This window comes from Carlito syrichta, unplaced genomic scaffold, assembly GCF_000164805.1.
Source record: "Carlito syrichta isolate Samal-C Ts95f unplaced genomic scaffold, Tarsius_syrichta-2.0.1 Scaffold304639, whole genome shotgun sequence".
NCBI lineage: Eukaryota > Metazoa > Chordata > Mammalia > Primates > Tarsiidae > Carlito > Carlito syrichta.
The window spans coordinates 168806-177900 of NW_007248735.1; the positions used below are offsets into that span (position 1 = coordinate 168806).

The 9095-nt window shown below is 47.8% G+C and overlaps 1 protein-coding gene across 1 annotated transcript in view; it reads right to left on the bottom strand.

The window, feature by feature from the left end:
* Positions 1 to 6717: 6717 nt before the first annotated feature.
* CUNH1orf189 (chromosome unknown C1orf189 homolog) overlaps positions 6718 to 9095 on the bottom strand; it is a 4473-nt gene continuing 2095 nt past the window's right edge. Inside the window, exons 3-4 of the mRNA XM_008060533.2 lie at positions 7534 to 7663; positions 6718 to 6921 (exon numbers count right to left, since the gene is read on the bottom strand). Coding sequence (XP_008058724.1) covers positions 6820 to 6921; positions 7534 to 7663 — 232 coding nt within the window. The 3' untranslated portion in view covers positions 6718 to 6819. The remainder of the gene's footprint in view (positions 6922 to 7533; positions 7664 to 9095) is intronic.

A 9095-nucleotide genomic window follows, 5' to 3' on the forward strand; every position in this document is an offset into this window, starting at 1 on the left:
ATAGGGTGAGATACTTTGATGGACTGACATCACCAGCAAAAAGATACATGGGAACAGCTGAAGCTGATTTTAGACAATGGAACATGGGGGAGGGGAGAGGCTCTCCCTGACCATGAAACTTTCCACACATTCTGGGCAGCGCTATTAGATGTTTTAAAAGAGCAGGACGACAGCCTGGGCAACATAGCAAGACCCTGTCTCTACAAAAAAATAAAAACTTACAATTAAACAAAAAAGAGTAGGAAGAGAAGAGGGAAAGAACATTGAAACAGAGAAGGGTACTTTGACAATTCTAGAATGGCAGTTTTTATCCAGAGGGTCCTAGTTGCCCTTCAGCTTCCCCTTATCTCCAGACTATGTTGGACGCTGGTCAAACTCCACTGACTTTGTCTTTTGATTCCTAATATTTAGGGAGTTTGGGCAACAGTGAAGAGGAGAGGTCAGTCATGGTCCTTGATGATTCCCCTGGCTCCCCAGATCAAATTGCTGGGCTATTTTTGGGAGTCTCTAATTGGCAGGGGGACATCACTCCTCCCCACTGAGAGCCACAGGAATAGAGTCAGAGGGTAGGGTTGAGATCTGGAAGGCCACCCCAGAGCTTCAAGTGGGGTGGAGAGAGAAAGAGGGGAGGGTCAGAGTACCCAGACAGGATCACATCCTCGTTTACCCATAGTGATCTTAAAATAGAACACTTGGGCCATTGCCAGGCCATTGTGGCCATTGCCTTGCTAAGCTATGGTGTGGCCATGTGCTCTTTAAGCTATGGCCAGACTATGTTTCCTGGCTTTGGCCCCCCTCCCCTCCCTTTGGGAAGTGGATCTCCTCTTTCTCTCTCTCTAATTTACTTTCTTTTTTTTTTTTTTTGAGTTGGAGTCTCACTCAGTCGCCCAGACTGGAGTGCAGTGGCCGCTACCGGCCACCACAGCCTTGCCTGCTGGGCTCCGGCGATCCTTCTGCCTCAGCCTTCCGAGTAGCCGGAATTACAGGCATGCGCTACCACACCCGGCTGATTTTTTGATTTATTGTAGAGATGAGGTCTCGCTGCCCAGGCGGGTCTCGAACCCACGGGCTCAGGCAATTCACTCACCTCAGCCTCCCAACGGCTCAGGATTACAGGCTGAGCCACCAATCCCGGCCTAATTTACTTTCTAAATAAACTATATTTTCTAATAAAATAAATAGGACTTTTGTACCCACACAGACTATGTCCCTGTTGCTCTCTACTCTTCTTCCCTTCATCTTCTCCCTTCTCAGCTCTCCCCCCACCAGCCCACCACATCATCATAATCATCACTAACAGCTCTGTTCTTCCCAGTTTAGCTTCAGGCCATGTTTATTCTTTCACTGGGAGCCTTGTTACTGACAGGTAGCGACTGATCCCAGTACACTGGCACCATGCACCTGAGAATGATGCCAGGGGAGAGGTGGGCACTGTCCACTGTGACCAGAGATATCATGGAAGAATCTAAATGGCTCTACCTAGTTATTAGGTCCAGGATTGTTAGTGTGAATGCTAAGATCCAGGAACAGGGGGACAGAGACAACCACCAGGGCAGAGGGCAGAGCCTAGCTAGAGTCCATTCCTGAGAGCTTCCACTCACTGGAAGTAGATAGGCAGACAGACCATCAACTGACTCTTGAAGGAAAGCAGAGAAATCAAGTCTCCTTTCTCTGGAGACTAGCCAGGGAATAGGACTAGGGAACAGGGAGAGGAAGCAGTGGAAAATGGGGCTGGGGGTGAACAGGGAGAAGAACACAGGCACAAGAGAAGAGAAGAATCAGAGATATGCCCTTCCTAGTATGCAAGGACAAAGATATAGAAATATTTGCTCCCCAAATTCCAGCTGTCTCCCACTCCCACACCGGCCCTTTGGGTTAAGATTGAAAGCCATCTGGGTTGCACATATTGGACTTTCTGAAGAATCTTGGAGATAAAAGTTTCAGTAAAAAAGACAGGAGTCCTCAGAGGTTGAGGTAGGAAAGAGGGTGATGTTGAGTCTCCTACTGCTGTAAGAATATGTTTGACATTTAGTTGGTTCCTGATTAAACAACCCAATATCAAACATATCACACAGAAGTAGGCAGGAGAGATTTGGGGTCATCTGCCTTCCTCTCCAATGCAAAGAGTATAGAGCAGAGACACCAGGCAACCATCATGTCTGGATAGAGCCATCTCCTTGAGGAAGGGCACTGGCCCTGCTCTTCACCTCCCAAGACAGCCGGCTCTTGCTCATCTGCCCTCCGTGCCATCCCTGCCTCAGCTCCTCTCCCACCAGCACCTGGCCTCTGCTGGATCACGTCGGCCTGAACCAGGAAAACTACCTGGCAGGGCTCCATATCCGGGCACCTACCATTCCCCAGAGCTCCCACATGGAGTTTCTCCCCCTGATGTGACGGCCCAAGTGCCCAGAGGATCAGCAGTGTCAGCAGCTCCTCATCACAGTTGCCACCTGCTGTCTTCAACGCCACTTTAGCTGCCCTGAGGCTTTCTGGAGCTAGGGGTGGGGGTACTTATACATCCTGCTTTACCTTTCCAACACCACTCCTAACCTTTCCAAATTACCCTCATAGATCACTGACGTCCTTTCAGGGGATGCCATCTGGGCACATTCCTGCTCTTAAGTGCTGCAGATAAATCGATCGTCATGAGAAACTTCTAAAATGCTTGGCTTCTTTACACCATCTTGTCCCTTCTCGCCTTCTCCCCATGTCTTCTAGGCATCCTCCTCAAAGTCACCCTTGGACGTCCAGAAAAGAAATGTATCTCACGGGCTCCAGAAGAGAAGAATTATGGTCCCCCTGCCTGGCAGGATTGAAACTGAGGCTTTAGATCAAGGGTGGGAGAAGACACTCCATCTGCCAGGAATCAGCCTGAAATCCTTAGGCCTCCCCTCCTCTTCTGCAACTTTTTATGACAAGGACTCCTCAGTTAGCTTCTCCAAGGGTCTTCCTTCACAGAGATCCAGCCTGCTTCCCATCTGGAGAATTATCCTTTTGGAGAGAATCAGCTCTGTTGAATGTCATGTGGCAGGCAGATGCTTCTCTCCACTGTGACAGAAAGGAGCCCAAGTTATAGCTGCATTGGGGGCTGGGGAGCTTGGGTGGAAGTGCAAGGGTGGGAGAAGGACACTCTGCTTCAGCCCCCAGGCCTGTTCCATGTGTCCTTGTTCCTATTCCAGACACCCACCCCCACCCCCAGCAGACACCAACTCCACAGTGTCCTTGATCTAGATCAATAGCTTGTCCCAAGCCCCAGTCAATTCCTGTGTGTGGCTCTTGCCTTCGAGGGTAAGACTAACAAATGGGCATACAGACCCCAAGGTAGGCACTGTGGTGTTGTCATATGTCCTTGTTCCTTTATGGCTCCCGGGGAGGGGGGGCATGTAGTCTTTACTTTCTTGCTCTTCTTTCTTACCCATAAACCCCCAAGTTCTAGTTCCTTTCTCTGAGAAGCTTACCCACACTGGAGCGTTAGAGGCTAGAGGAAGAGATGATAGGAAGGACTAGCAGAAACTGAGAGGACTTTAGGCTGGGCATAGTAGGCTCACACCTGTAGTCCCAGCACTCTAGGAGACTGAGGCAGGAGGATTGCCTGAGTCCAGGAGTTTGAGACCAGCCTGGGCAACATAGCAAGACATCATCTCTACAGAAAAAAATTGATAAATTAGCAGGGCATGGTGATGTATGCCTGTAGTCCCAGCTACTTGGAATACTGAGGCAGAGGGATTGCCTAAGCCCAGAAGTTCAAGGCTGGGGTGAGCTCACCACACTGTAACCTGGGCAGCATAGTGAGACTTTGACTCAAAAAAATAAAGAAAAAAAAGAAAAAGAAAGGACTTTAGTGTTTGGGGCACGAGGGGAACAGAGGCAGACGGGGAATATTGACATGGGGAGGAGTAGCTCTTGGAAAGGAGCCTTCATGGCATAACTAGGTATAAACATCAGCTGGCCTCTGATGAAAGCCCTTTTGCTCTCCTGAAAGTGTTTCCTATGCAGCAATTTCGAATAGGGCTGAGCCAGAGGAGCTGAGTACAGTGTCAGTCACAGAGGGAAGAGAGACTGGATGGGTATGACAGGGTGATGTGATGAGAACAGACAGAATAGGCAGAGAGGATCAGAGGAGATGGGCTCTGTAGGGGGCCAACCTGCCAATACTGGAGCCAGCATGGCACTGACAAGCCCTGGGGTAAGAGGCCAAGGTCAGGGATCAAGGCACAGGGGATGAGGCATTTTGTGGGTCTAAATGAACAGAGGAAAGAGGAATAGCGAAATAGAAGGGCTTGGGGGTGGAGGGAGACACGTAATGCAGAGGAGGTAAAAAGGGAAAAAACTGTCATGGGAGCAAGAAAACATCACTATTGGCTGTGGTTTATTGGACATTATGTGTGACTCTGCTAAGTGCCTTATTCAATCCTCAGAGTGACTTAGTATGACTTATACATTATCTCCTTTTTTTTCTTCTTTTTTTTTGAGACAGAGTCTCACTTTGTTGCCCAGGCTGGAATGCAGTGGCATGATCTTGGCTCACCACAGCCTCGACCTGCTGGGCTGGAACGATTCTTCCACCTTAGTCTCCCAAGTAGTCAGGACTACAGACGCACACCAGCATGCCAGGCTAAATTTTTGTAGAGACAAGGTTTTGTTATATTGCCTAGGCTGTTCTCCAACTCCTGGGCTCAAACAATCCTCTCGCCTTGGCCAAAATGCTAGGACTGCAGGTGTGAGCCACCACGCCCAGCACCCCCCACCCCCTGCCTTGAGACAAGGTCTGGCTTTGTTACCCAGGCTAGAATGCAGTAGTACAATCATAGTTCACTGCAGCCTCCAATTCCTGCGTTCACGTGATCCTCCCACCTCAGCCTCCTAAGTAGCTGGGGTATAAGCACATGCCACCATACCTAGATGATTTTATTTTTATTTTTTATGGAGATGGGGGTCTCGTTATCATGCCCAGACTAGTCTTGAACTCCTGGCCTTAAGTGATCCTCCTGCCTCAGCCTCCCAAAGTGCTGGGATAACAGGTATGAACCATTGCACCTGGCCATTATCTTCACTTTTACATACAGTACAAGGAACTGTAACACAGAAAATTGAAATAACTTGCAGCCAGTAAGCGACAGAACCAGCCCTGAAACCCAGATCTGACCAGTGTTAAAACCTATCCTAGTGCTGGGCTGCACTGCCTGTATATAAGTACCAGGGGATGGCATGGGAAACACATACGAGGGAAGATGAAAAAAGTGAAGGCTGAGGTGAGCCTTCAGGAAATAGAGGGCAGGAGAGCAGACAGAGGGAAATTCAGTTTCAGATTTCTGGGTCAATCCAGGCCCCGTGTGTGTGGTTTTGTCTCCCATGAAATGTGCTGCCATGACTTGTTCCATGCCTGGATCCCTCATTAGCCTGTAAACTTCACATTATTTGATGCAAGCACTCATGAGTAGTCATTGATTAAAAAGGCAAGAAGTTTTGGGAAACAGAGGTGATGGGAGCTCGGAATGGAGAATGTAGAACAGATAGAAAAACAGACTTGGGATGGGGAAGGAAATTTGATCTGGATAAGGGGGCTGACCAGGGAGCCAGCAAGCAACCTCTGAAAGACACGCACCATGGGGAAATCTGGGAAAATAGAGAATACCTGCCATGTGTCAAGCACTGGGCTTCCCCTGTATCTTTATGTACACTATCTTACTTTTGTTTCCTTTTGTGTGTGTGTGTCAGAGTCTCAATCACTACTTTTCTGTATTTTTCAGACTTTTGAATGCCTTTAGATGGGCCATGCTCGGCTGGGTGTAGTGGCTCATTCCTGTAATTTGCGCACTTTGGGAGGTGGAGGTGAGAGAATTGCCTAAGCCCATGGGTTCAAGATCAGCCTGGGCAACATGGTGACACCTTGTCTCTACAATGAATCAAAAAGATTAACCAGGTGTGGTGGTGCATGCCTGTAGTTCCAGCGACTTGGAAGGCTGAAGCAGAAGGATCACCTGAGCCCAGCAGGTCGAGGCTGCGGTGGCCAGGAGCACGCCACTGCACTCCAGTCTGGGTAACAGAGTGAGACTCCAACTCAAAAAAAAAAAAAAAGGTCACGTTCTTTCCATCTCACCACAATTTCCACCACTTCTAATTTCCTTATACTTGCTACATTACCTGCCTGATCCCAGGAGGCATTCAAGTTAGAAATCCTCTCATTTTGCGGAGGTGGGAATTCAGGCCCAGAGGAAAGAGTCTTGTCCAACGTTTTATAATAACCAGTTGACTCAAAACCCAAAATGCAGGCCTCCTGACACACAACACCATCATACCTGTAGAGTAATAGCCACATTCAGAGCAGCGCGTCCAAATACACAGAAATGATCAGAGAAAATGAGATCTGAAAAGTGGTGAGCAAAATCCAGGAAGTTAAGATTATGGTAGCTGAGAAGCAAAAGCATTCTTGAAACAAATCAAGAGTTAGACCTGAAAAAATAATGAGCCTGGTGGTCTAAGTTTGAACCATTAAGAGAAAGCTTTATTTGTTAAACCAAATCAGGATTCTCAACTCTCACATAATCCACCTCCCCTCCTCCTCACCCCATTACATCAACTCTGTATATTCTACTCTGGCCGCAAGGTGTCACTCTGGTTTTTACCATTGTTTCATAGACTCCCGAATAGCAGCAGGAGATTGGCATGAGAGTGAAGGAGAATGGGAGCATTGTCTTAATTCTTGGGCAGATTGTCAGGTCCAGATTTGTTTTTGGAAGGAAGTTCAAGGTGGTAGAGGCTCAAGAAGGCTAGGTTAGCAAGCATGATGAGAATGGAAGAACAGTGTTTCAGATGCCATCAGAGTCTCTCTACATAAAAAGCTTTGCCCATCTGATTTAGTTCTTGCTGGTACTGCTGATGCTCCTTTTCAAACAGCTGGTGCAGGGCAGCTTGACGAACCTGGTGGGAGGGCAGAATAGAGTGTGGTTTGTCCTCTGTTTACCACCCTTTCTTCTTCTTTCTCCCTTGTTGCTTTCCCCTTACTTGTATTCTCTTGGACCTGAACTTTGCATGACATAACTCTAGGTGGCAGCAGAGAAGCTGAACCAGTAGAAGGGAAGTTTATTCATTTCCCCCCCACCACCCCGGGTGAATATTTAGCAAATATTTGCTGAGAACATATCATGAACCAAGATTTCTGCTGCATACTTGGGATACAAAGATAGCCACATGACAGCTACTGGGGATCCCAGGGAGAGGCAGAGGTACTGAGAGGCAGGTGCTAGGCACTTAGAAGCAGTTTCAAATCTCACCAAGATGAGAGGAGCAGGGTTAGAACGAACTTTGGGATGTAAAAATGTGCCACCTGCAAGCTGGATAAAAAAAAAAATCACCTAATGAAAAAGAGCGTTGGCATTGGAGTTACAGTTTGTTGCTCTCATGTAATGGTGGAAACCTCAGAGGCAAATGAAATGGGTGGATGATGACAGAGACTAAGAGCCTGGACATCTCCATGAACAAAAGCACAGGGCGGTAACAAATGAGACTTCACGTTGCCCTGCTAGAACTCACCATTAGTAGTTGCTTGTTGGCCAGTACCAATTCCTGTACCATGGTGTCCTGCATCCTTAGGGTGGCATATGGGTTTCTCCTCTGGCTCAATGTCATCTGCCACAGACAGTAAGTATGTGAATTTTGCCACCTGCCCCAAGCATAGAGGTGAGAGTTAAAAGGATTAGAGTTGAGTGGAGACAAAAACTGCATCTGTGAGGTTGCTTCCTCACCCAAAACTTCTGTACCACTGTCAGAAGATTGTAAAATCCTTAAAAGGGTAATTTAGAACATAGTATGTATTAAGTACATTATGTCATTTAATCATTACAATAACCATGTGGCATAGGTATTCATTTTTACATAACATGGAGAGGGAAATGAAAAGTTGTGAGATGCCACGAGGCATAGTGGCTCATACCTGTAATCTCAGCATTGTGGGAGGCGGAGATGAGAGGATTGCCAGAGTCCAGGGGTTCAAAACCAGCCTGGCAATTTGGCAAGACCTCATCTCTACAATAAATCAAAACATTAGTCAGGGGGTGGCACATGCCTATAGTTCCAGCTACTTGGAAGGCTGAGGCAGAAGGATCGCCTGAGCCCAGCAGGTTGAGACTATGAAAACTGATATGTCATTGCACTCCAGCCTGGGCCACAGAGTAAGACACTGACTCAAAAAAATTTCTAAAAAAAGGTGTGAGATGATAAAGGTCACTTAATGGCAGACCAGGTCTCAAATCCAATCTCTCTAAGGCTAATTAATATTCCTTCCACTGGGCGCAGTGGATCAAGCCTGTAATCTCAGCACTATGGGAGGCTGAAGCGAGAGGACTGCCTGAGCCCATGGGTTCGAGACCAGCCTGGGCAACTTGGAGAAACCTCATCTCCACAATAAATCAAAAAATTAGTTGGGTGTGGTGGCGTGTGCCTGTAGTTCCAGCTACTTGGACGGCTGAGGTAGAAGGATGGCCTGAGCCCAGCAGGTCAAGGTTGTGGTAGTCGTGAGTGGTATGCCACACTGCACTCCAGCCTGGGCAACAGAGTGAGACTCCAACTCAAAAAAACAAAAAAAAAGTTCCTTCCATCATATCAGTAATTCTCAACCCTGACTTGACAAAGGAAACTTCATTAAGGTTTTTTTTTTTTTTCAAGTTTAAGTTTCACTGTTTCGCCCAGGCTGGAGTGCAGTGGCATGCTCTCCGCCACTGCAGCCTCAACCTGCTGGGCTTAGGTGATCCTTTCATCTCAGTTCCAAGTAGCTGGAACTACAGAAATATATTAAATGGAAAATAACGGCCGGGCTTGGTCATTCCTCAGCCTGTAATTCCAGCACTTTAGGAGGCCGAGATGAGTGGATTGCCTAAGCCCGCGGGTTCGAGATCCGCCTGGGCAATTTGGCGAGACCTCATCTCTACAATAAATAAAAAAAAAATAGCCGGGCGTGGTAACGCATGCCTGTAGTTCCAGCCACTTGGAAGGCTGAGGCGGAAGGATCGCCGGAGCCCCGCAGGTCGAGGCTGCGGTGGTCGGGGGCGGCCATTGCACTCCAGTCTGGGTGACAAAGTGAGACTCTAACTCAAAAA